This window comes from Erinaceus europaeus, chromosome 18 (genome assembly GCF_950295315.1).
Source record: "Erinaceus europaeus chromosome 18, mEriEur2.1, whole genome shotgun sequence".
NCBI lineage: Eukaryota > Metazoa > Chordata > Mammalia > Eulipotyphla > Erinaceidae > Erinaceus > Erinaceus europaeus.
Genome location: NC_080179.1, coordinates 33,398,943 through 33,426,708, shown reverse-complemented (window position 1 = coordinate 33,426,708; position 27,766 = coordinate 33,398,943). Strand labels below are relative to the sequence as shown.

Sequence of the window (27,766 nt, the reverse complement as noted above, 5' to 3'; positions counted from 1 at the left end):
ACAGAAATAAAAACACTGGAGGAAAGGAATGGCAGTATTAGGGAAACAACAGTTGAGATCTCCAAGGAAAACACTGATTATCTTGAGGCAATTAGAGAACTGAAAGCTGAAATAGCTTTTCAGCTTTCAGCAAGGGAAAGCAGACTAACAGAAGCAGACTAACAGAAGCAGAAAACAGAAATAGTCAGAGGATGAGTTAGAGAAAACAAAGAAGTGAAAGAGCTTAAAAAGAGATTGAGAGACATTGAAAACAACAACAGAGACATATGGGATGATCTCAAAAGAAGTAACATTCGCATAATTGGCCTGCCAGAGGAAGAAAGAGAGGAAGGGGAAGCAAACATTCTAGAGGAAATAATAGAAGAAAACTTCCCAAACCTGAATAACAGAAAGGACATCAAGATTCAAGAGGCCCAGAGAGTACCAAACAGAATCAACCCAGACCTGAAGACACCAAGATACATCATAGTCATAATCAGAAGAAGTAAGGATAAAGAAAGGATCCTAAAGGCTGCAAGAGAGAAACAAAAAGTCACATACAAGGGAAAACCCATAAGATTATCTGCAGACTTATCCACTCAAACTCTAAAAGCCAGAAGAGAATGGCAAGATATCTATCGAGCCCTGAATGAAAAAGGGTTTCAACCAAGGATAATATATCCTGCTAGACTTTTATTCAAACTAGATGGACGGATCAAAACCTTCTTACAAACAACAGTTAAAGGAGGCAACCATCACCAAACCAGCCCTGAAAGAGGTTATAAAAGACCACTTATAAACAAGAACATCACTATAATACTGGCACTATATCAGAGCAAACAAAAAAAAAATTTTTTTTTTGAACAATGGCACTACAATACATTAAATCCATAATATCAATAAATGTCAATGGCTTAAACTCACCCATCAAAAGGGACAGAGTTGGGGGATGGATCAGAAAACATAATCCAACCATATGCTGCTTGCAAGAATCCCATCTGTCACAACAAGATAAACACAGACTTAAAGTGAAAGGATGGAAAACTATCATACAGGCTAACGGACCACAAAAAAGGGCAGGAACAGCCATTCTCATCTCAGACACAATAGATTTTAAATTAAATAAAGTAATAAAAGATAGGCAAGGACGTTACATAATGATTAGACGATCAATCAGCCAAGAAGACTTAACAATCATTAACATCTATGCATCCAATGAGGGACCATCTAAATATGTCAAGCATTTACTGAATTTCAAAAATACATCAATAGTAATACAATAATAGTGGGAGACTTCAATACCCCACTCTCAAACTTAGATCAACAAAGCAGAGAACCAACAAAGTTTCAAGAGAATTGAATGAAGAGATTGACAGACTAGATCTCTTGGACATTTTCAGAGTCTTTCACCCTCAAAAACTGGAATACACCTTCTTTTGAAATCCACATAACACATACTCAAGGATAGACCACATGTTAGGCCACAAAGACAGCATCAATAAATTCAAGAACATTGAAATCATCCCAAGTATCTTCTCAGACCACAGTGGAGGAAAACTAACATTTAACAACAAACAGACAATTATTAAAAGTCACAGAATTTGGAAACTAAACAACATACTCCTTAAAAACCACTGGGTCAGAGATTCACTCAAGCAGGAAATTAAAATGTTCCTGGAAACAAATGAAAATGAAGACACAACCTATCAAAATATGTGGGACACAGCTAAAGCAGTACCGAGAGGGAAACTTATAGCCATACAACCACATAATAAACACCAAGAAGAATCTCAAATGAACGACCTTACTTCACGTAGAGGAAGAGGAACAAAGGAACCCAAAAGCATCCAGAAGGACAGAAATCACTAAAGTTAGAGCAGAAATAAACAACATCGAAAATAAGAGAAACATACAAAAGATCAATGAAGCCAAATGTTGGTTCTTTGAAAGATTAAACAAAATTGACAAACCCCTAGCCAGACTCACCAAACAAAAAAGAGAGAAGACTCAAATTAATAGAATTTTAAACAATGGAAGAGATATCACAACTGACACCACAGAAATCCAGAGAATCCTGCAAAACTTCTATAAAGAACTATATACCACCAAGCTAGAGAATCTGGAAGAAATGGAACAATTCCTAGAAGCATATGCCCTTACAAAACTGAACCAAGAAGAACTACAAAATCTAAATGCACCAATCACAGACAAAGAAATAGAAACCGTTATTAAGAACCTCCCCAACAACAAAAGTCCTGATGGCTTCACAAATGAATTTTACAAAACTTTCAGGAAGCCAACCCGATACAGCAACATATCAAAAAGATTGTTCATCACGACCAAGTAGGATTCATCCCAGGAATGCAAGGCTGGTTCAACATCCAGAAGTCAATCAATGTCATTCACCACATCAATAAAAGCAAAGCCAAAAACCACATGATTATCTCGATAGATGCAGAGAAAGCCTTTGACAAAATCCAACACACATTCATGCTCAAAACTCTACACAAAATGGGAATAGATGGGAAATTCCTCAAGATAGTGGAATCTATATATAGCAAACCTATAGCCAACATCATACTCAATGGACAGAAGCTGAACGCATTCCCCCTCAGATTGGGGACTAGACAGGCCTGTCCACTGTCACCATTACTCTTCAACATAGTATTGGAAGTTCTTGCCATAGCAATCAGGCAAGAGAAAGAAATCAAAGGAATACAGATTGGAAGGGAAGAAGTCAAGCTCTCACTATTTGCAGATGATATGATAGTATTCATAGAAAAACCTAAAGAATACAGCAGAAAACTACTGGAAATTATTAGGCAATATGGCATGGTATCAGGCTACAAAATCAATGTACAAAAATCAGTGGCATTTCTTTATGCAAACACTAAATCTGAAGAAGAAGACATCCAGAAATCACTCCCATTTACTGTTTCAGCAAAATCAATCAAATACCTAGGAATAAAGTTGACCAAAGAAGTGAAAGACTTCTATACTGAAAACCATGAGTCGCTACTCAAGGAGATAGAAACTGATACCAAGAAATGGCAAGATATCCCATGCTCATGGATTGGAAGAATAAATATCATCAAAATGAATATTCTCCCCAGAGTCATATCCAAATTTAATGCAATACCCATCAAAGTTCCACCAAGCGTCTTTAAGAGAATAGAACAAACACTACAATCATTTATCTGGAACATGAAAACACCTAGAATTGCCAAAACCATCTTAAGGAAAAGAAAAAGAAATGGAGGCATTACACTCCCAGACCTTAAACCTTATAAAGACCTTAAACCTTATAAAGCCATCATCATCAAAACAGCATGGTACTGGAACAAAAATAGGCACCTGTGTCTGGTCTGTACCAGTGGAACAGAATTGAAAGCCCAGAAATAAATCCCCACACCTATGGACATCTAATCTTTGATAGGGGGCCCAAAGGATTAAATGGAAGAAGAAGGCTCTCTTCAATAAATGGTGCTGGGAAAACTAGGTTGTAACATGCAGAAGAATGAAATTGAACGACTTTATCTCACCAGAAACAAAAATCAACTCCAAATGGATCAAGGACCTAGATGTCAGACCAGAAACAATCAAATACTTAGAGGAAAACATTGGTAAAACACTTTCCCAAGATGTCCGGCATCATTGATGAATCAAACCCAATTGCAAGGAAGACTAAAGCAGAAACAAACCAATGGGACTACATCAAACTGAAAAGCTTTTGCACATCCAAAGAAACTATTAAACAAACAAAGAGACCCCTCACAGAATGTGAGAAGATCTTCACATGCCATACATCAGACAAGAAACAAATCACCAAAATATATAAAGAGCACAGCAAACATAGCACCAAAAAAGCAAATGACCCCATCCAAAAATGGGCAGAGGACATGAACAAAACATTCATTACAGAGGAGATCCAAAAGGCTAACAAACATATGAAAAACTGCTCTAGGTCACTGATTGTCAGAGAAATGCAAATTAAGACAACACTAAGATACCACCTCACTCCTGTAAAAATGGCATACATCAAAAAGGACAGCAGCAACAAATGCTGGAGAGGTTGTGGGGACAGAGGAACCCTTTTACATTGCTGGTGGGAATGTAAATTGGTCCAGCCTCTGTGGAGAGCAGTCTGGAAAACTCTCAGAAGGCTAGACATGGACCTTCCATATGATCCAGTAATTCCTCTCCTGGGCTTATACCCCAAGGACTCCATAGCACCCAACCAAAAAGAGGTGTGTACTCCTATGTTCATAGCAGCACAATTAATAATAGCTAAAACCTGGAAGCAACCCAGGTGCCCAACAACAGATGAGTGGCTGAGAAAGCTGTGGTATATATACACAATGGAATACTATGCAGCTATCAAGAACAATGAACCCACATTCTCTGACCCGTCTTGGACAGAGCTAGAAGGAATTATGTTAAGTGAGCTAAGTCAGAAAGATAAAGATGAGTATGGGATGATCCCACTCATCAACAGAAGTTGAGGAAGAAGATCTGAAAGGGAAATTAAAAGCAGGACCTGACCAAATTGTAAGTAGGGCACCAAAGTAAAAACCCTGTGGTGAGGGGCGGACATGCAGCTTCCTGGGCCAGTGGGGAGATGGGAGTGGGTGGGAGGGATGGGTCACAGTCTTTTGGTGGTGGGAATGGTGTTTATGTACACTCCTAGTAAAATGTAGTCATATAAATCACTAGTTAATTAACATGAGAGGGGGAAAATTAATTGTATGTCTCGAAGTTTTTTAAAACACAAACTGAATCTTTTCAATATATAGGCTGTGTAATTGATATGCAGACTCTTTCAAAAGCCTAGACCAAGTAGATCAGAAGCAACCAATAGCATAGCTATATACAAGATACTGGGTACTGTATAGCAAACCCTAACAAAAGGACTTTTCAAAGTTAACCCAATTACCAAACAATGTGATGATAATATTAACTATTGATTGTCTTTTTGAACCCTAAGACAGCAGGAACCTCACATCTCCACTATAGAGCCTCTACTTCCCCCAGTCCTGGAACCATTGGATAGGGCCCACTTTCCCATATGCCTCTCCCAATCCATATCAAATAATATTGCATCTGCCGATCAAAGCCTAACCAACACAACGATTGCCACCTCAACATGCTTCACTTCAGACTGTGTCTAGAGACTTCACGTGTGGAAAGACAACCCTTCAACTTCATTATTCGGGTGAGACCTTTCCTTTCATAGTATACTCTAATTCCATCTCAGGTGGTTCACTTTCTAACAAAGTCCCAAAACCTAGATATACACCAGTTTCTGTGAGAGAGAGCATATGTTCACACGTATCCATAAAGTACTGCAAAATATATACCTGAAAGCAGAAGTACACTACAGTTTGCAGTGAGTACCCCCCTAACATTTCCTCTCCACTATTCCAAGCTTTGGGTCCAGGATTGCTCAACAATTTGTTTGGCTTCGAATGTTAACTCTCTTTTCAGTTACCAGGTTCCAGATGTCATCAGGAAGGCCAGCCTTCCCTAGACTGAAGACCCCACCAATGTGTCCTGGAGCTCCGCTTCTCCAGAGACCCACCCTACTAAGGAAAGAGAGAGGCAGACTGGGAGTATGGACCGACCAGTCAATGCCCATGTTCAGCGGGGAAGCAATTACAGAAGCCAGACCTTCTACCTTCTGCAACCCACAATGACCCTGGGTCCATGCTCCCAGAGGGATAGAGAATGGGAAAGCTATCACGGGAGGGATATGGAGATTGGGTGTTGGGAACTGTGTGGAACTGTACCCCTCCTACCCTATGGTTTTGTTAATTAATCCTTTCTTAAATAAAATAAAAAAAGAAAGAAATACATACAAACTGTGGAAATTGAATAATACGAAATTGAATCAAAAGAGAAATTAATAAACAAAAGGAGAAATTAAAAATTACTTTGAGTACTATTAAAATGAAGAGAACTACTATCAGACCCTACTGAATGCAGCAAGAGCTGTCCTAACAGGGAAGTTTACAGTAATGCAGACCCATTATTAACAAACAGCAAAGATCTCCTGTGCGCTACCTGGTATCACAACTGAGTCAACTGCGGCGCCCCCCCCTCCCCCGTCACGTACGCCAGGGAGCCTGACAGGGTCATCTCTTCTGGACCTCCATTCAGACTTCAAGGAAGCTGGGCCGGAGGACGAGAATGGGCCCACGCATTCTCCCCCCGTTATTGCTACAAATAATTATACTGTCACAATTGATTAATAATGTTTTGGCAGTGCCTGGTGAGAATGGAGAGTCAGAAGCACCCCCTCTCCCTTACACAGGGGCATATTTGAAAGTTACATTATGAAAGTGGGGAAGGTGGGTCAACAAAACAAGTCATGTTATGACCTGCCCCTCAAAAAAAGAATGCAGAGATTGAGGCCTCCCTGGTACATGTTGACGTATTGAAACAAAAAAAGATTAATAGTTAAACTGTACCAGACCTATCTAGCAGTAGCCCACGACTAGGAAAAGATCCATATGCCCCCCATAGAAGATTAATGATAGAAATAGCCCTCAGCAAAAGTCTAAAACAATTCTGGGTATGACCTCCCCTGAGAACAGGACGATACTAAGCATTGTACCATTCTTTACAGTTATAGGGGAGTAACATGTAGCCTGCCAAAGCCACAAGACTAAGCATTGTACCATTCTTTACAGTTACAGGGGGTAACATGTAGCTTGCCAAAACCACAAGACTGTAATGTTTATTGCTACATCTTTATGAGCTAGTTGCTTAGGCAACCTGAATGTAACCTGAAAAAAGTATAAAAGCTAATGCAGTTTCACTATTAAAATGAGTCCAGATTCACCCTCCAATAGAGTGTGTTGTCTATCTGTTCTCCCTCGCACCGACTCCTGACCCACCAGGGAGGTTGCCTTCAAGACCCCTGACCCTCCTGCTGCTCATCCACTGTGGTGGTCCGTGGCAGTCAACTACAAAGAGAGTAATAAAGAGACCCAAAAGAAGGAAAGAAATAGTCAAGATCAAAGCAGAAATTAATGAAATAGAATTCAGAGAGAGAAAATCTAAATGATTAATGAAATATTCAGAAGGATAAATAAAATAAACCACTGACTCAAGAGAGCTATGTTAAAAACAATCAGGAATGAAAAACTAAAGATGGGGAAATAACAAACAATCATACAAGAATATTATAAACATCTCTATGAAAGTATATTGAGCAAAAATAAACACACTGACCAGTGGAACAGAAGTGAAAGTCCAGAAATAAACCACCACACCTAAGGACATCTAGTCTTCAACAAAGGTGCCCAGACTGTTAAATGGGGAAAGGAGAGTCTCTTCAACAAATGGTGTTGGAAAAACTGGGTTGAAACATGTAGAAGAGTGAAACAGAACCTCTACATTTCACCAAACACAAAACTAAATTCCAAATGGATAAAGGACTTAGATGTTAGACCAGAAACTATCAAATACTTAGATAAAAATATTGGCAGAACTCTTTTCCATATAAATTTTAAAGAAATCTTAAATGATTTAAATCCAATCTTTAAGGAAGACTAAAACAAAAATAAACAGGAGTATAACAAATTAAAAAGTTTCTGCACAGCAAAATAAACCACCACCCAAAGAAAGAGACCCCTGACAGACTGGGAGAAAATCTTTACAAAAATAAAACCCAGGCCTAAATGGCTTTACTAACAAATTGTGTAAGATTTTCAAAGAAGAACTAACACTAGTCCTCAAAAAAATTGAAGAGGGTGAACATGATTTTGACAGGAAAGCACTCTACCAGGAAATAAAACTATAGATCTATATCCCTGATGAACACTCATGCAAAGGATGAACAAATCAAAATCCAACAACATATCAAGATCCACCAAGATCATGTGAGATTTATCTTTGGGAAACTGGGATGGTTCAACATTAGCACGTTAATCAATAAAATTCATCATATCAGGGGGTCGGGCGGTGGCGCAGTGGGTTAAGCGCATGTGGCGCAAAGCGCAGGGACCGGCGTAAGGATCCCGATTCGAGCCCCCGGCTCCCCACCTGCAGGGGAGTCGCTTCACAGGCGGTGAAGCAGGTCTGCAGGTGTCTATCTTTCTCTCCCCTTCTCTGTCTTCCCCTCCTCTCTCTATTTCTCTCTGTCCTATCCAACAACGAATTGCGTCAACAAGGGCAATAATAATAACCACAACGAAGAACAAGGGCAACAAAAGGGGGAAAAAAAAAAGGCCTCCAGGAGTGGTGGATTCATGGTGCAGGCACCGAGCCCAGCAATAACCCTGGAGGAGGAAAAGAAAAAAAAAAATTCATCATATCAAAAAAAAAAAAGATAAAATCACATGGTCCTATCAATTGATGCTGAAAAGACAAGACCAACACCCATTTAAGATAAAGACTCTAAAAACTGAGAATAGAAGGACTATTTTTCAACACAATAAAGACCATTTAAGACAAACCCACAGCTAACATCAATTCTCAATGGGAATCTGGACCCTAACAAGGATGCCCACTATTTCCAGTTTTTCAACAGAGTTCTTGAGGTACTTGCCATTGCATTCAGACAAGAGATACCAAAGGCATACAGACATGAAAAGAAGAAATCAAACTACCACTACTTGCTGATGACATATTATTCCTCCACATTTTTCCTTTTTTTGGCAATTCATGGCCTTTTGTGGTTTCACACAAATTTTTGGATAAGTTGTTCAACTTTCTTGAAAAATGCCTTTGGAATTTTGATGGGTATTGCACTGAAATTGTAGACTGCTTTTGGTAGAATGGCCATTTTAATAATGTTTATTCTTCCAGTCCATGAACAAGAAATGTTCTTAAACTTCTGTGTGTCCTTCTCTACTTCTTTTAGCGATGTCCTATAGTTTTCATTGCAGAGGTCCTTCACTTCCTTCATGAGATTCACCCCAAGGTAATTTACTTTTTTGGGTTTGATTTAAATGGGATTGAGACTTTTACTTCCCTTTCCTCTGATTCCTTGTTTGTATATAGAAATGCCAAATGCCAACTTCAGTTTATGCTACAAAGTGATCAAAACAGCAAGGTACTGGAATAAAAATGGACAAAATCAAAATCCCAGAAATCAACTCACACAAATTAACTCCCAGAAATGAACACAACCACCTAATATATGCCAAAGGATGACATATTATTCCTCCACCAAAAAACCATTCAGTGGGGTAAAGTAGGTCTCTTCAACAGATGATGCTGGGAAAACTGGACAGCCACATACAGAACAGTGAAACAAGACCACCAGCTAACACCATATACCAAAGCCAAACCAAGATGGATTAAAGATCTAGATATTAGACAAGAAACGAAAATGTATAGAAGAAAATATTGGTGAAATTTTGCAGGACCTTCACATCAAAGATATATTAGGAGACCCAACTCCTTGGGCATGGGAAATGAAAACAAGAGTAAACAAATGGGATTACATGAAACTAAAAAGCTTCTACACATCAAAATCAAACTACACAAAAATAACTAGGCAACCCAGTAAATGGGAGATATTTGCACATCACAAACCAGACAAGCGACTGATATCAAACATCTATACAGAATTGGTACAGACCTATAAAAGAAGCAAAAATAACTCAATAAAAAAAGTAGACTGAAAAACTAAACAGTTTTCTAAAGAAGAGATACATATGGCCCACTGACACATGAAGAAATGCTCCACTTTACCTATCATTAGAGAAATGCAAATTAAAACTACACTGAGATACCATCTCATACCTGAGAGAATTCCTACATCAGCAAATCAGGAAATGGCAGGTATTGGAGAGGTTGTGGAGAAAAGGGAACTCTACTTCACTGTGGGTGCAAATGCAAACTGGTACAGCCCCTTTGGAAGACTGTATGGAAAGTTCTTAAACAAATATAAATGGAAGTACCTAACGATCCAGCACTCATCCTCTGGACACTCAAGCATGAATTAGAAGGAACATATGCGGGAGTCAGGCGCAGTAGGTTGAGCGCACGTGGCGCAGGGCGCAGGGCCCAGGGCCCGGCGTAGGGATCCCGGTTCCAGCCCCCGGCTCCCCACCTGCAGGGGAGTCGCTTCACGGGCGGTGAAGCGGGTCTGCGGTGTCTGTCTTTCTCTCCCCTCTCTCTCTGTCTTCCCTTCCTCTCTCCATTTCTCTCTGTCGTATCCAACAACAAAGCAACGTCAACAATGGCAATAATAACCGCAACGAGGCTGCAACAACTAGGGCAACAAAAAGGGGGGAAAATGGCCTCCAGGAGCGGTGGATTCATGGTGCAGGCACAGAGCCCAGCAATAACCCTGGAGGAAAAAAAAAAAAAAAAAGAAGGAACATATGCACCCCTATGTTCATGACTGCACTGTTCACAACAGCCAAAGTGTGGAAGTAGCCTAGATACTGATCATCCAGCTAAAGAAGGTATGGGATATATAGTCTATGGAATATTACTCTGCGGTCAAAAAGATGATACTATGTCCTTGGAACAAAATGGATGGAACTGGAGGTTATTATTCTTAGTGAAATAAGAGAAGATAACCACTATGTGGTTTCATTCATATGTGGAATCTAGAGCTCTCATTTACATGAGCTTGCCCAAAACAAAACAAACAACCCAAACAAAACAGATGTAATTAAACTGTATGACTTACAAGAACTATAGTAGTGAGACTGGGTGGTGGTGCACCTGGTTGAGCACATGTTACAATGCTCAAGGATCTAGGTTCAAGCCCCCATCCCCACCTGCAGGGGGAAACAGGGTTGCAGGTGTTTCTCTGTCTCTTTCCCTCTCTGTCTCCCCCTTCCTCTTGACTTCTGGCTGTTTCCATCCAATAATAAAGATAATAAAAATATTAAAAAAGAGAACATGATCTCCCTAAAAAAATTTTTAAAAAAGAACTATCGGGGGTCGGGCGGTGGCGCAGTGGGTTAAGTGCATGTGGCGCAAAGCGCAAGGACCGGGGTAAGGATCCCAGTTCGAGCCCCCGGCTCCCCACCTGCAGGGGAGTCGCTTCACAGGCGGTGAAGCAGGTCTGCAGTTGTTTGTCTTTCTCTCCCCCTTTCTGTCTTCCCCTCCTCTCTCCATTTCTCTCTGTCCTATCCAACAATGAACAACATCAACAAAGGCAATAATAATAACCACAATGAGGCTACAACAACATGGGCAACAAAAGAGGGAAAAAATGGCCTCCAGGAACGATGGATTCATGGTGCAGGCACTGAGCCCAGCAATAACCCTGGAGGAAAAAAAAAAAAAAGAACTATAGTAGTTATCTTTGTGAGCTGGGAGGGTAGAGATACAGAACTCTGGAGGTGGGTATGATGTGGTACTATACAATATAATCTTGCAATCTTGTAACAAACTATGAATAATAAGTAAAATATTAAAAAGGCAGGGAATTGAGATATTTGTCAAAGAAGGTATCCACATGGCAACAGAAACATGAACAGATGCTTAATGTCATTAATGTAGAAAAAAATATATATAATAAGATATCACCCAACACCTGTTTGAATAACTATTATAAAAATAAGTGTTGGTTAGGATGTAGAGGTAAGGAAGCCATTTTGTACTGTTGATGGGAATGTAAATTCGCACATTATCTAGGGAAACCAGTATGAAGGATCCTCAAAAACTAAAACAGAAGAATTATAATGTTAAGCAACTCTAAAAAATTGTGGTATAGATACATGATGGAATACTACTCAGCTGCTAAAAATTATGAAGTTGTCATCTTTGTGTTATCTTAGATGGAACTAGACATCATGTTGAGGGAGATAAGCCCAAAAAGAGAAGAAAAATGCCAAATGATCTCATTTACATGATGTATTGCATCAAAGCAAAGGACTCTGGGTAAGGAGGAGTGGAGGAGGGCTGTACAATTAAATTGTACTCATGTATCAATGATTACACTGTAAAGCATTAACTCTCTCAATAAATAAATAAAATTAAATATTAAAAAGTATACACCTATAAAATATTCAGCAAATCTTGAAATTGAAATAAATTAAAACTCCAACTAATCCAAAGAGATTGATGCATTCTTAGCTCATTATAGTATAGTTTATAATAGCCAATATATGAAAGAAACTAAAGTGTCTATGTAAAGATGAATTCATGAAGATGTGGTATACTCACACACAACAGAATACTATTCAGTCACTAAAAAAATGAAGCCTTTCCATTTGTGACATGTTGAACTCTTGAGGGTACTATCCTATGTAAAACTAGACAAATGCCATATAATTTAATTTATATGTGAAATTTTTTAAAATTAAAAATAATATAGAGAACACAGTGGAGATTATGACTACTGCAGGGAGTTGGAGAAGGGCAAAATGGATGATAGGGATCAACAAGCACAAATTTCAGTTACCAGTTATGAGGGTATAGTATATAGCTTGGGGTTGATATTAGAATGTTTCAGATTTGAAACATTGCTAAGCATAAATGGGAAAGATTTATTTAGTGATCATATTGCCTTATATAAAAGTATTGGGTCATTACTATGTATATAGTATCACATATGCCAGAGAAGTGTTCTGGTTTCCCTCCTCATTAAATAAATGGATTTTAAAAATGTATTTTCCCTAATAAAATTTTTGGATAAGAGAAGGAATACGAACTGAAAGTGCATTTATAAAGTTAAAGACAAAAAAATCACTATAGGAGACATTTGTTTAGCTAAAGCCACCCTTATCCTAGAAACTATCTTTTCTAGGGGCTGTACAGTTGTGCACCCAGTTGAGTGTACACATTAACATGTGCCAAGTTCAGCCTCTGCTCTCCACCTATAGGGAGGACACTTCACGAGTGGTGAAGCAGGTCGGTGGGTGTCTACCTCTCTCCTTCCCCTCTTGATTTATCCCTGTCCTATCAAATAAAAGAAGAAAAAAAAATGGCTACTGGGAGCTGTGAATTCATAGTCCTGGCACCAAGCCCCAGCTAATAACCCTGGTGGGAGGGAAGAAAGGAAAGAAGAAACTTTCTTTTTCACCACCATCTTCTTTATAATTTTCCCCATTTACATATAATTATACTCTACATAGTAGGACAAATCACACTACTGCATGGTATGCTTATAGGGAAAACCTAGACTAGGGTAGATAACTTAGGTCAATGAGACCTTTCTCTGGTATTTTAGGCATTAGCAATAGTAAAATGTAAGGCTTTTCATTGGTAGGTAAAACTGTGAAATGTAGAATTTTGGACCTGTTGGTGGCCATGTTTTTCTTTTTCTTTTTTTTTTTAATATTTATTTATTCCCTTTTGTTGCCCTTGTTTTATTGTTGTAGTTATTATTGTTGTTGTCGTTGTTGGATAGGACAGAGAGAAATGGAGAGAGGAGGGGAAGACAGAGAGGAGGAGAGAAAGATAGACACTTGCAGACCTGCTTCACCGCCTGTGAAGCGACTCCCCTGTAGGTGGGGAGCTGGGGCTCAAACCTGGATCCGAACACTGGTCTTTGTGCTTCATGCTACATGCGCTTAACCCTCTGCGCTACCGCTTGACTCCCTGTGAGATAGACTTTAACCTAGGCAGTTTGCTTGATCAATATGTATACTCAACTATTCGGTCATACAACTTCTCATAGATATAAGATTAAAAGATTGGTAGTACCCAGTATAGGCAAGGATATGATAAATTTAAATTGCACATAAAGTTGAGAGAACAATTTGTGAGTATAATTCAGTAATTTTACCATTTGCACTAAAAGTAAATAGGTAAATTCATGTAATGTTCACTGCTTAGTTTATAATAGCAAAATCAAGAGGAATGTAGTAAATTATACAACACAGAAACACTTAAATGTTAGTCTTACAAAAATAGATAAAATTATTATTATTTATTATTGGATAGAGACAGAGAGAAATTGAGAGGGCAGGGAGAGAGGGAGAGAGACAGAGAGAGACACCTGCAGCTCTACTTTGATGCTTTCCCCCTGCTGGTGGGGACCAGTGGCTTGAACCAGAATCCTCGCACACTGTAATGTGTGCTCTTAACCAGGTGCTCCACCACCTGGAATAGATAATATTCTTAGAAAAGTACTCCTATCTATAAAAGTTTAAGGCAAAGAGGTGATCAAATATATGAAAATGGTACTAAAAAGTAAGTTTCTTATGATTAGATTCACTAGTAATATGAACAAAAGATATAATAGCCATATGTAAATCCCTCAGGTAATTTAATAATCAAAGATAAATATATGTTTATGAACATATAGTTCTATAAGCCATGAAAACCCTAAATTACTGTATGAACTGCAATGTTTTTAGAGAGGCAGGCAGGCAGGCACCAAAGCTTCCTCCAGTGGAGGCTGGACTCAAATTCTGGGTCATGCACATGTAAAAGCAGTTTACTATTCAAATGAGCTATTTTTCTGGTCCCAACAGCAATGTTATTTATGAAATAAAGACTTGCAAATACATACATACTTAGTAAGAAAAAAAAAATCAAACAAGATACAATAGGGGAATCACAATATTAAAACTGAAAATTATGTGGACTAAATAAAAGTTTAATTTAAAACATAGTTTTTCATCAGATTAAAAGTTAACATGAATTTACTGACACACATATTTTGCGTCTACTCTTTTTCAAACCTCTTCCATATGACTAAGATATATGATACATTTAATAGCTCATCTCAGACCTAATAAACTCAGAAAACTACATATGAGACATGAAACAACAATTTTCAAATTTTCCACAGTTAGATGAGCTGATCTATGACTTAAAATTTGAGTAGCATCACACATACCTGCTGCAATGACAGGATCTTTCATAAGTTCCCTAGTTATTGGACATATAAATTCATCAGGTATTCCAGAAGACAATGACTTCATCTTTATCTTCAGCTCTTCAATTTTCCGAAGAACTTTACTCCGTAGCCCTAGAGATTCTAAAAAGAGGTTACACTGTGTGGCTAAGAGAATTACTGGCTGTTGTTATATAAACCTTTTAAAAAGATTTTATCTACTATAGCCAAGTATCTGCAGACATAATGTTTAATGACATGGAATTTTTTCTTTAGAAATTCTCTAATGAAACTTTGTAGCAAAGAACGCAATGTAGCTAAAATCAGAAACTAATAGGTATTTATTCTAAACTATTAGAACTGACTGGAAGTTCCTCAAGAATTTTATAGTATCAATGCATAAAATCAGAAATGGCTCATTATTTTGGGTTAATTTATTTAGACAAAAACTAACAAAATATTTTAAAGATTACATTTTAAAGCTTTTATTTTTTAAATTTTCTTTTAGAAATTCATTTTAGAACTCTGAGATTATTTTCTGATTCTCACATAAAAATATATAAGCTTGTCTCAAGAGGTAAAAGTCAGCTTCATGTATTTGTATCTTTAATTTTAAATATTATTTTAGTTCTTAATTTCACTAAATTTAGTATAATTAATTTTGTCAGTTTAATGTTGTTAGCTATTTACAATTTTTAGAACTGGCTGATAATTCTATATTAGGTAAATTTTAGGAGTAGGGAAGGTAGAAGAAAATAATTATATTTCAGAATGCCTCACAGTTTCCATGAAAAGCCAAATTAGTTTTCTTTCTGTAGGGAGTAATTATCCCCTTTACAACAACTTTGCCTCAGCAGTCTTTTCAAGGATGTTTATAAACATCCAGGAAGTTAGCAGTAGTGTTTTCCTGTCAGTGGACAGATGCACAAAAATAATGCCTTCCTCTTGGATAAGTTAATAGCCTCGTTATAAGGCTGGGGGTTTCATGAGCTATGACACAAACAGACTACCTCTACAAAAGCTAGGGGAATCAATCTGAACATGTAAGCTGCTATGCCATACATATAACTCTTTAAATCTACTTGGGCTCACTGACTTTATCTATAGAAGTGTGTTGCTTCAATGCTTTACTATGACATTTTTCCTATGTAATCCACTGGAACCAACTTGAGGATTTAAAAAAAAAAAAGCAAAAAAAATCCTTGATGTCTAGAATTAGATAGTAGCCACTTATGTAAATTAATAATTATACAACATAACAGAAGGCTAGATAGTCATTTATTATTTTGAAATTTATCTGTGTTAATAATTCTTATACATGCTTTAATATCCAGAATTTTTTCCCTTTTGTTGCCCTTGCTTATTGTTGTTGTTGTTGCTGTCATTGTTGGATAGGACAGAGAGAAATCGAGAGAGGAGGGGAAGACAGAGAGGGGGAGAGAAAGACACCTGCAGACCTACTTTCACAGCCTGTCAAGCAAACCCCCTGCAGGTGGGGAGCCGGGGGCTCAAACTGGGATCCTTATGCCAGTCCTTGCACTTAGCACCACCTGCACTTAACCCACTGTGCTACCACCCAACTCCAAAGATTTATCTGAGAGAAAGAATGCAAGAGGAAAAAGAGGGGACTAGCAAATGGCATATGGTGGTACAGAGGATTGAACCTGCATCCCCAGGCATCAGGAGTACAGACTGGAGTTCTAACAGGCTGAGTCAGTTCCCTAGCCCCTGCCAATGCTTATGGTAATTGAGAGCATCCATCTCCTCACCCACCAAAAAAAGCAATATCTTAATCAGAACTTGAAGGTATCATATTGAAATAGAAAATAGATGAATATAAGCTTATACTTCCCTTGTGTCTGATATGCCTTATAGCAATCAGTGACTGTAGCTGCTACCTCCTCTCTCCACATTCCTAAACAGGACAGCTAGGGAGGAATCCAGCCTAGCCGGAAGAGATTAAGATCCCATCTTTTATTTATTTTAGTGATTTAATAATGACTGACAAGATTGTGGGATAAGGGGAGTACAATTAAGTCCATACAATTACCACCACCCTCCACTGGAAGCTTTCCTATTCTTTATCCCTCTGGGAGTATGGACCCAGGATCATTATGGGGTGCAGATAGATGGTGGAAGGTCTGGCTTCTGTAATTGCAATTCTGTAATTGCTTCTCCACTGAACATGGACATTGACAGATCTATCCATACTTCCAGCCTGTTTATTTCTTTTTTTCTTCTTCTTTTTTAAATTTTATGATTTATAAAAAGGAAACACTGACAAAACCATAGGATAAGATGGGTAAAACGCCGCACAATTCCCACCACCAGAACTCCTTATCCCATCCCTCCCCTGATAGCTTCCCTATTCTTTATCCCTCTGGACCCAAGGGCATTATGGGGTGCAGAAGGTGGAAAGCCAGGCGTTTGTAATTGCTTCCCCGCTGAACATGGGTGTTGACAGGTCAATCTATACTCCCAGCCTATAAGACCCATCTTTAGCACCAGGACCAAAGATCATGTGCCTGCAGTGTGCCAATGTCTGCATTCCCTTTGTAACTGAGATGTAAAACTCTATATAAGCTTGTGCTGTTCCTTTGTTTGGGGCAGAGAACATCTTGGATCAGTCCAGATCTCTCACCACCAATATACTGAAACTCCTCTCTTTTCACCACACCCAGCTCTGGTCTTGTGTCTGGGAATAATTTCTGCAACAATAATGATTGAGATAATCCAGAAAGAGAAGGGCCAAGAGCAATTGAGCTGACTTATATATAGGTGGAACTTAAGAAAAAAGACAGTTAGGAGAATCATAAGATGGAATTTGGATTGGTATGGTGTACTGCACCAAAGCAAATGACGCTGGGAAAGAAAGGTGAGGGATAGAATGAAGAGATATTGGGGTGCTGGTAGGGGAAGGGGCCTTCCTTTAGGGGAGCAACTCCCCATTTGAAAAGTTATGACTATTTAGAGGTCTTAAGGTCTCAAAATAAATTGGACTTAAATTTTGTGCTGAAAAAAGAAAGTTGCTTTTTTTTTTTACTTTTACTATTGCTTATCTTATATTTATCTTACCAATTTTAAAATCATCAGCTAGACTTTCTTTTGTAAGATGCAATAATTCTCTGCCATCAATGTTATTCATTTTGAAAATATCAACGAGGTCTTTTAAACCTTGTTCACAAAGCCACATTGCAACATCATCCTCTGACCAATCTTCAGTAAATTGATTTGGTTGATCTTCTATACTCCTAACTTTAAAAAAAGTGAAATAATATGTAAACAAAAACATTCCTTTTACATTTTAACATCAAATTACAAAATAACTGCTATATCCCTGAATTTGTGTTTTATAACTTTTAACATTTTGAAGTAACTTTTAAAATTAAACAACTTGTATTGTTTAATTATCAATATTATACAGCATGTAGCCAAACTTAGAGAAATGGAAAGAGGAGGGGGAGACAGAGAGAGCGAGAGAAAGACAGACACCTGCAGACCTGCTTCACGTCTTGTGAAGCGACTCCCCTGCAGGTGGGGAGCTGGGGTTCGAACCAAGATCCTTATGCCGGTCCTTGCGCTTTGTGCCACATGCGCTTAACCTGATGCACTATCACCCAACTCCCTGTGATGAGAAATTTTATGAGACCCTGATGGCTCTACCTCTGCATGTCAGATCCTTTCCCTAGCAGCCTGCAATATATGGTTTCTGCTTTCAGCCATCAGGTTTTTGATCAAGTATCTCTGCTAAGTTCTCTGCCTTCATGTGTAACTCCTGTGCTCCACTGTGGCTACCAAAATGGCATTGGTTTCTTGATGATTGTGAGTTGCCATCTCCAGTTTAAGCTGTTTTTTCTTGAGAGTTTCCCCACGCTTCTTACCATGTGTACCTGCACTAGCCTGTGACTCAGTGATTTCCTTTTATGTGTCCAGTTGAAATGTTGTGTGGGTTCCAGGTGTTTTTAATTGCTTTATCTAGTTATTCACAGGAACGATCTTTTGGCCACTGCTACTCTTGCTGGTAGGAATTTTATATAAGAGGGAAAATTTTTTGCTATAGTGAAAAGTTTTCAAATAAAGTGGATGATATAGTCATATTGACTAAAGTAATATGAATGATTATACATACACACACAAACATACAGTGTGTGTATGTGTAGAGGGGGGATTTCTAATTTATTTTTTTTTCAGTATCTTTACTTATTTGATGGAGACAGGCAGAAATCTAGAGGAAGGAGGATATAGAGAGGGAGAGAGACAGAAAAGCACCCACAGCATTTCTTCACCAATCATGAAATTTTCCTCCTGCAGGTGGGGACTGGGGGCTTGAACCCACGTCCCATGTGTGCATGTTACAAATATACATACATATCATAAAGGTCCCTGTATATGTATAACATGTGTGCTCAACCATGTGCACCACCACCCAGGCTCCTTAACTGGGTTCTTACTAACCTTGAGAAAGTGTTTCCGGTTCAAACTGCCATATATTCACTGTTTTGTCCATTGAGCCAGTAGCAAGTAAAAGCATACTGGGTGCGAAGGCACAAGTTGTAACATACCTAGTTAATAAAATCCGCTATTAAGTATATACCCTCAGATTAATTTTAGTTCTATTACTATAAAGTGAGGTTAGGTTCAGACCTGGTATGTTGAGTCAACCTGAAAAGTATAATCTCAGCATTCTGAAAAACAACAAAACATTGCTAACATTACTAATAAGGACTCCTTTAGTATATGTTTATATGTTATATGTCTATGCATGCCATCAGTATGTCTAAAGACCCCCCAATTGAATAGCATTTGTCACTAACAATATTGTCAGATAAATTTTTATTCTCAATTACCAGCACTCATCTATTGACCACCTTTCTAGAAAATTTTAATATACTAACCTCTCAGTTTTTGCTAATTTGTTAAAAAAAAAATTACCAATAGTAACCTAACCACTTAACATATTAAATAACTTAAATGTTTTGCTATGGCATTTGACTTATACCCATTGCATAACTGATACACAGAAATAAGCCACTTACATTTTGAATATAGTTAGCTAGTCATCTATACCTAACATATTTAACTAAGACTCATATACTAACCTTGTGGGGGAAATATAATTTTAAAGCTGTTTTGTGAATATAATTTCACATAAAAATTTCACTTGAAATATTAAAGATATAATTCACCTTGGTGGAATCCTCATTTCCATTTCCTACCAGAAATCATAATGATATGGAAGACTAGATTTAGCTTCTTTAGTTGACCCCACTATATTCTGACAATGACTGAACTCAACATGCTCCACTCAACACAGATTTCTCTTGGAGAATATTTCAGCATTTTAACTATATATGTTCAATTTTTTCATACTCATGCAAATTGGTCTTTATAAGTATGTCCCAAAGTCCTATTTTTCCCTAAATGTGTTATATTCTTTCTTTTACTAATCTCTAAGTCCATCTGGTACTCTACTAGACCACTTTATACCCACCTAAGTCTCTGCAGTAAACATATATCCTTGCTGTAGTAGAAGCTTGTTATGAAATATAATTTGAAGTAATTTTTTATTGATATTCTTTAAGTCTGTATATTCTGAGTAGAACAAACATCTGCTCAACTTAAAATCATTATTAAAATAGCTAAGTGCCTATACAAAACTTACAATAACTACTTAGCATTTCTAAAATCCACCTTATTACACTCTTGGACACACTTAGAAAAAAAAAGTATATACTTTTTTCCCTCTTGCCTAGGTTTGAAGCTTAGTATCTAGTAAACAACCACAATTTGCACAGCTCACACACATGAAATTAATACTTACTGTATCATAGACTAGGACAGACTTATCCACTGATCTATTAACAGAAAAAAGTAATAAAAATATAGTAGAGTGCTACAAAAACAAAGTTAACCATACTTGAAAATGCTAATATGTTAGAAAGTACCAAATATTATAGCATACTCAGCAGTCATTTGTTAATATAAACTTTCATTTAAAATAATGTTATACATGAATCACATCAAAAATTATATACTTTATTACATACTACTCTGTAGGCAAGAATTCTATAAAGTGGGAGTCAGGTGGTAGTGCAGCTGGTTAAGCGTACCTGGTGCAAAGCTTAAAGACCGGCATAAGGATCGTGGTTAGGGGGGTCGGGGGTCGGGGGGTCGGGGGGTCGGGGGGTCGGGAGGTCGGGCGGTGGCGCAGTGGGTTAAGCGCATGTGGCACAAAGTACAGGGACCGGCGTAAGGATCCCGGTTCGAGCCCCGGCTCCCCACCTGCAGAGGAGTCGCTTCACAGGCGGTGAAGCAGGTATGCAGGTGTCTATCTTTCTCTCCCCCTCTCTGTCTTCCCCTCCTTTCTCCATTTCTCTGTCCTATCCAACAACGAACAACATCAACAATGGAAATAATAATAACCACAACGAGGCTACAACAACAAGGGCAACAAAAAGGGGAAAAAATGGCCTCCAGGAGCGGTGGATTCATGGTGCAGGCACAGAGCCCAGCAATAACCCTGAAGGGAAAAAAAAATGATCGTGGTTCTGCCCCCCGCTCCCCACCTGCAGGGGCCTAGTCGCTTCACAAGTGGTGAAGCAGGTCTGCAGTTGTCTATCTTTCTTTCCCCCTCTCTGTCTTCCCCTCCTCTCTCCATTTCTCTCTGCCCTATTCAACAACGGCAATATCAATAACAATAATAATTACAATAATATAACAACAAGGGCAACAAAAGGGAATAAACAATTATTTTTTTTTGCCTCCAGGGTTATTGCTGGGGCTCGCACCCTGCACTATGAATCCACTGCACCTGGAGGCTTTTTTTTCTTTCTTTCTTCTGTTGCCCTAGTTGTTTATCATTGTGTTATTGTTGTTGTTGTTGTTGTTGTTATTGCTGTCATCATTGTTGGATAGGACAGAGAGAAATCAAGAGAGGAGGGGAAGTCAGAGAGGGGAGAGAAAGACACCTGCAGACCTGCTTCACTGCTTGTGAAGCCACGCCCCTGGAGGTGAGGACCCGGGCACAAACCAGGGTCCTTGCACCTTACACCATGCCTGCTTAACCCACTGTGCTACCACCCAACCCCCAAATTTAAGATTTCTTTTTTTTTTTTTTCCCTCCAGGGTTATTGCTGGGCTGGGTGCCTGCACCATGAATCCACCGCTCCGGGAGGCCATTTTTCCCCCTTTTTTGTTGCCCTCGTTGTTGCAGCCTCATTGTGGTTATTATTGCCATTGTTGACGTTGCTTTGTTGTTGGATAGGACAGAGAGAAATGGAGAGAGGAGGGGAAGACAGAGAGAGAGGGGGAGAGAAAGATAGACACCTGCATACCTGCTTCACCGCCTGTGAAGCGACTCCACTGCAGGTGGGGAGCCAGGGGCTCGAACCGGGATCCTTACGCCGGTCCCTGCGCTTTGCGCCACGTGCGCTTAACCCACTGCGCCACCTCCTGACCCCCCAAATTTGAGATTTCTATGCAAGTCCTGCATCCTACTGTTGATCCACCTTCTCAGCTGCAAGAAGGTTTAAAAATATATTTAAAGAGAAAACAGATCATCTCACAAGATGCTGATCATCAAATCTGAGACCTCAAGGCTACAAATCCAGCATTCTGGCCACTATTCAAATTTCTAGGCCACAAGAGAGTTGTTTTATTAAAGCTACTCATAATTATTGGGATAAATCAATTAATAAATGAAGAACAATTGCTGTAGTCACAAATTGCAAGGCTCAATTTCATAAAGATGTCAATTCTTCCAAATTTATCAAAAGTATATAATCCCAATTAAATAAATTTTGTATATAGAGGGTGAAACTGTAGGCAGTCTGGCAAGCTAGTAACATAGTAACCAAAAGAGCAGCAGAGGTTACTGAGGCTCCTGCACTATATATGGTTCCCAGATCAAATCAATGGGGTTTATAGATAACAATATTTATATACTTTTACCATATTTGGGAGCTACTATCTTCCCTGATACAGCTTTCTGGTCCTATTTCCAACTATGACACCATCTCCCCAAACAGTATCTTTGGTCCACCTGCATGTTAGCTGTCAGGCTCAGCCAAAAGTCAGTAAAGCCACGAGCCCCTTGTAATATACCTAAAATGGATCACTAAAATTTAAATGGATAAATATATACATATAACATGTAACAATGAAAAAAGTCCACAGTCATATGCAATAACATAAATGAATGTCACAAACAGTGTTGAATAAAAGGAGTCAGACACTAATTTATATTGTGTGATTTAAAAATCAGCTTCAGGCAGGGCTGAGTGTAGCATAGTCAGTTAAAGCAAAGTGCAAGGACCGGGGCATAAGGATCTCAGTTCGAGCCCCCGGCTCCCCACCTGTAAAGGGGGTCACTTCATAAGCAGGTCTGCAGGTGTCTATCTTTCTCCCCCTCCTCTGTCTTCCCCCTTCTCTCAATTTCTGTCTGATCTACCTAACTACAACAGCAATAACAACAATAACAGTAGCAACAACAATGGAACAAAATGAGAAAAATGGCCACTAGGAGCAGTGGATTCGTAGTGCAGGCACCAAGCCCCAGCGATAACTCTGGAGGCAAAAATAAATAAATAAATAAGTCTCAGACCAAAAAAAAAAAAAAAAAAAAAAGGAACAGTGTATATGGTTTGAGCTGCTGTCATCATAAAGCAGTAATTCAGTAATTGGAAGAAAAACATTTCTGCAACAGAAACAAACATATTTTATCCCTAGCAGTGGTTACACAAAGTCTGCAACATAACTTATCAGTTATTATCTTCTGTTATGTACTTCTCTGTATGTACTTCTCTATCTCAAAATCAAATCAGTTTAAGATTAAACTTAACAGCTTACCCTGAGACTAGCATCTGTCCATTATGAGAAAAAGCACAAGCCAGAACAGGAGCACAGTGCCCACTCAATGTACTTTTATGTTTTAATTCAAAACCTGCAAACAACAAGATGAGAAAAATTAGCAAATGAACCATGCTTAGAATTTTTTAAAGATTTATTTTATTCATATAGTATGAGATAGAGAAAGAGAGATGCGGGACCGGGTGGCGCACCTGGTTGAGTGCACGTGACAATGCACAAGGACCCGGGTTCGAACCCCCAGTTCCCACCTGCAGAAGGAAAGCTTTACGAGTGGTGAAGCAATGTTGCAAGTGTCTCTCTCTCTCTCTCCCTCTTTATCACCCCCCTTCTCTCTAGATTTCTGGCTGTCTCTATCCAATAAATAAAATAGAGATAATTTTTAAAATATAGAGAAAGAGAGATGCCAGAGCATCACACCAGCACATAAGCACCAGGAATCAAACCTGGAGTCTCAGGCATGTTAGTTCTGAGTTCTACCAGCGAAATTACTTCTTCTTTCTTTCTTTTCCTTCCTATCTTCCTTCCTTCCTTTCCCTCTCTTCCTTTCTTTCTCTCCTTCCTTCCTTCCTTCCTTTCACCAGAGCTATCACAACTCATTAAGTATCCCCTCTGCAGGTGGGGAGCAGAGACTTGAATCCAGATCCTTGAGCATGGTGATATGTGTGCTTAGGAGAACGACTGCCTGGCCCCACCAACTGAACTATTTCCTCTGGCTTCTAGATTTAGTATTTTTATTTATCCAATAAATAATCTTTGAATGCCTAGGACACCACAATGAAAAAAAATCCTCATGTAATATTCTGGTATTAGAATGCAATTCACTTAAATGGCTTTAAGCATTCTGTAATAAGAAAAAAAAAATGTTCATCAAAGGCTGGAGAATGTTTAAGAGAAGCAGACATCATGCCTGAAGCACCAGAGCCCTAGGTTTGATATCTAGCAGGCACTGATGTCTTTCTTTGTCATGAAATGAATAAAAAATTAATACTTGTTAATGCTTAAATAATCCAATGATTGTAATTTTTAGAAATTGATATTGATGCTGTCAAGAGAGACAGATTAGAGAGCAGAGCTAATGCTCTAACCAATAAATAAATAAATAAATATAATAAAACATTTTTAAAAATTAAGAAGTTGGCCTGGAAAAGAATGTAGTAAGAGAAATCTCATGTTTTTCTCAGATTTTATAAAAACATTTTTGAAAGTCTAATAACTCTTAAGAAAGCAAGTATTTCACTAATGAGTCATGAGTACAGGTTATGTTTCAGTGTCAAAAAAGAGAAGAAAAATCTTTATCTGCAATAGCTGAGGTGGGCATTGAAGTCACTGTGTGGAATGTGCAAGACAGTGAGACATAATATACATATTTTAGCAAGTTATAAGCCAAATAAAGTCTTATGGAACTTGTAATTACCTCAGAATAGGCTATATTCTCAAGCAAAACATATATATATATATATATATATATATATATATATATATATATATATATAATGCTCCCTAAAAATACTTTTTATGAGAGACAGAAACCAGAGCCCTACTCAAGCAATGCCAGGGTCATTGAGCCCATGGCTTCAAGCACAACAGGCATGAACTCTGAGTCCTAATATTTTTCAGATATCCAGAGTACCTTAAGTAAAAAAGATTTATTAAAATCAAAATTTTATGTGATTATAAATCATTTTAGAGAACTACTGGTTAAATACATACCTAAAGAATGGGTAAAAGAAACAATCCAAATTTTCACCTGTCTATCTTGACCACATGATGCTAATCGAAAAAACTGGAGACCTTGTTCTCCGTCTAAAAATAGAAAATTTGTTAAAGATAAATATCCAAGAATACAAATAAATATACAAGATCTAGAAACCAAAAAGTATTCCACATCCTCTGAGATTTATAAGTTCTATTAATTTCAGCCATATTCACAAGCAATATTCATTGATTATACCACACAGCTAAAGAGGTTTTTTTAATGTGGTGCCAGTGAATGAACTGAGGCTTAAACATGTATGTCATGCTATCCAGAAGCCATTATGACACTTTACTTTTAAAAATGTTTTATTTGTATATTATATAGACAGAAATTGAGAGGGAAGGGGAGAATCCCTTTTTTTCATCTAATAATAGAGAAGAAGGGGGCTAGGAAGTCTGGGGACAGAGAGAAGACAGCAGAGCATTAAAGCTTCTTCTCTTATTGCTTAAGCACCTTCCAAGTGGTGCCTGCGTTTGAACTCAGGTTGTGTGTATGGCAATGTTGACTCCCTATCTAGTGAGCTAACTCTTGGGCATTTAAGTTTCTTTGTAAGTAGTAAGAATTCAACCTTTTTAAGTGGCAAGTATTCTATTTGTCTATGCTTATTAATAACCCAAACTTTGTTATTTAAAAACCGAAAAGAATAGATCATAATTAGGTAAAATACTGGAAAGAATTTAGCTTATTTAGCTATAGGACTTCACTGTTCTGGCAGTAAGACTAATGGGGGGGGGGGGGAGCCGGGCGGTAGCGCAGTGGGTTAAGTGCAGGTGGCGCTAAACGCAAGGACCGGCATGAGGATCCTGGTTCCAGCCCCCAGCTCCCCACCTGCAGGGGAGTCGCTTCACAGGCGGTGAAGCAGATCTGCAGGTGTCTGTCTTTCTCTCCTCCTCTCTGTCTTCCCCTCCTCTCTCCATTTCTCTCTGTCCTATCCAACAACGACGACATCAACTACAAAAAAAAAAAAAAAAAAAGACTAATGGGGGGAGGTAAAATCTGAACTTCCATTTCAGAAAGGAAGTTGAAAATAAAATAAAACTTCCAATTCAAAGTATCTACTTTAAACCAAGGATCTATATTCAGGAATTTTTGCTGTTCTTTTTCTAAAAATGAATTGTTTTTTCAAGTATTTTATTTCATAAATTTATCTTTTCTTTTCCAAATCATTTCACTGAGGTAATAATATTTTATAAGAAAGTTGCTGAAACAGTGTTTCTTATTACACCTTCAGTCCCATTAAGTTACTCTTCACCATTGTGCACTGCGTTTCCAACATCCTTTCCATGCCCTCAAATTTAGCTTTTGAAGATTAAATTAGGGAGGGCCTGGTTAAGCATGTACATTATAGTGCGCAAGGCCTGGTCTCCACCTGCAGGGGGAAAGCTTCACAAGTGGTGAAGCACAGCTGCAGGTGTCTCTCTGCCTCCCTCTCCCCTCTCAACTTCTCTGTCTCTATCCAATAAATTAATTAAATTAGGGGCGGCATGTGGTGGTGCATCCAGCTAGCTGCACATAGAACTAGGCAAGGACATCAGCTGGGGCCCTATTCGGGGAGTCCTAAGATTCGCAAACAGACATGATGGGCCTAGAATAAATCCCTCTCTCCATTGTTACCGGTCATCTCTATCAGGAACAACACAATAGACCCCTTGTGGGCCCCCATAGGAACTTGCCCTCAATGTGGAATAACAATGGTAGAGAATGTTCCATCCTCCGAAGTGAGGATGGACAACATACTTTATGCTACACCTGAGGAAGATGGGTTCTGATATTGGGGCAGCTTGGAATGTTCCTACTCATGACCACAGAATGTGAGCTCAGATCTATAGGGATGCAGAGGACACATAGGCTCCTAAGCTGAATATGGGCCCCAGATCACATCAAATAAATGGGGTTTACAGTCAATAATAGTTATACCCCTTTCTCATATTAGGGAGCTACTCTCTCTTCCCTAATCCAGCTTTCTGCTCCTATTTCCAGCCATGACATCATATCCCCAGACAATAACTTGGATCCACCTGCATATCAGATTTCAGGCTCAGGGGAAAAAAGAAAAAGGGGAAAAAAAAAACAAAACTAATATAGCCATAGGCCCTTTGGAATTTAACTAAAATATGCCTACTAGCTACCTACAAAATGGAGGAACTCCCCCCCCCCCCCCAAACTCTTCATCTGCACTATTCCAGCCTTTAGGTTTATGATTGGTCAACAATTTGGCTTTGTATGTTAACTCTCTTTTCAGCCACCAGGTTCCAAACCCCACCAATGTGTCCTGGAGCTCCGCTTCCCCAGAGCTCTGCCCCACTAGGGAAAGAGAGAGGCAGGCTGGGAGTATGGATTGACCTGTTGACGCCCATGATTCAGCCGGGAAGCAATTACAGAAACCAGACCTTCCACCTCCTGCA

At 38.6% G+C, this 27,766-nt stretch overlaps 1 protein-coding gene across 3 annotated transcripts in view; it reads right to left on the bottom strand.

Moving 5' to 3' along the window:
* WDSUB1 (WD repeat, sterile alpha motif and U-box domain containing 1) overlaps window positions 1-27,766 on the bottom strand; it is a 49,317-nt gene that overhangs the window by 13,735 nt on the left and 7,816 nt on the right. For 2 of the 3 annotated variants that reach the window (XM_060177876.1, XM_007536425.3), the window contains 7 exons: window positions 25,316-25,408; window positions 23,585-23,678; window positions 20,559-20,592; window positions 19,382-19,422; window positions 19,193-19,299; window positions 17,813-17,992; window positions 14,741-14,881 (listed from right to left, as the gene is read on the bottom strand). In XM_060177876.1, coding sequence (XP_060033859.1) covers window positions 14,741-14,881; window positions 17,813-17,992; window positions 19,193-19,299; window positions 19,382-19,422; window positions 20,559-20,592; window positions 23,585-23,678; window positions 25,316-25,408 — 690 coding nt within the window. The remainder of the gene's footprint in view (window positions 1-14,740; window positions 14,882-17,812; window positions 17,993-19,192; window positions 19,300-19,381; window positions 19,423-20,558; window positions 20,593-23,584; window positions 23,679-25,315; window positions 25,409-27,766) is intronic. The other variant, XM_060177875.1, reaches the window with a different exon arrangement.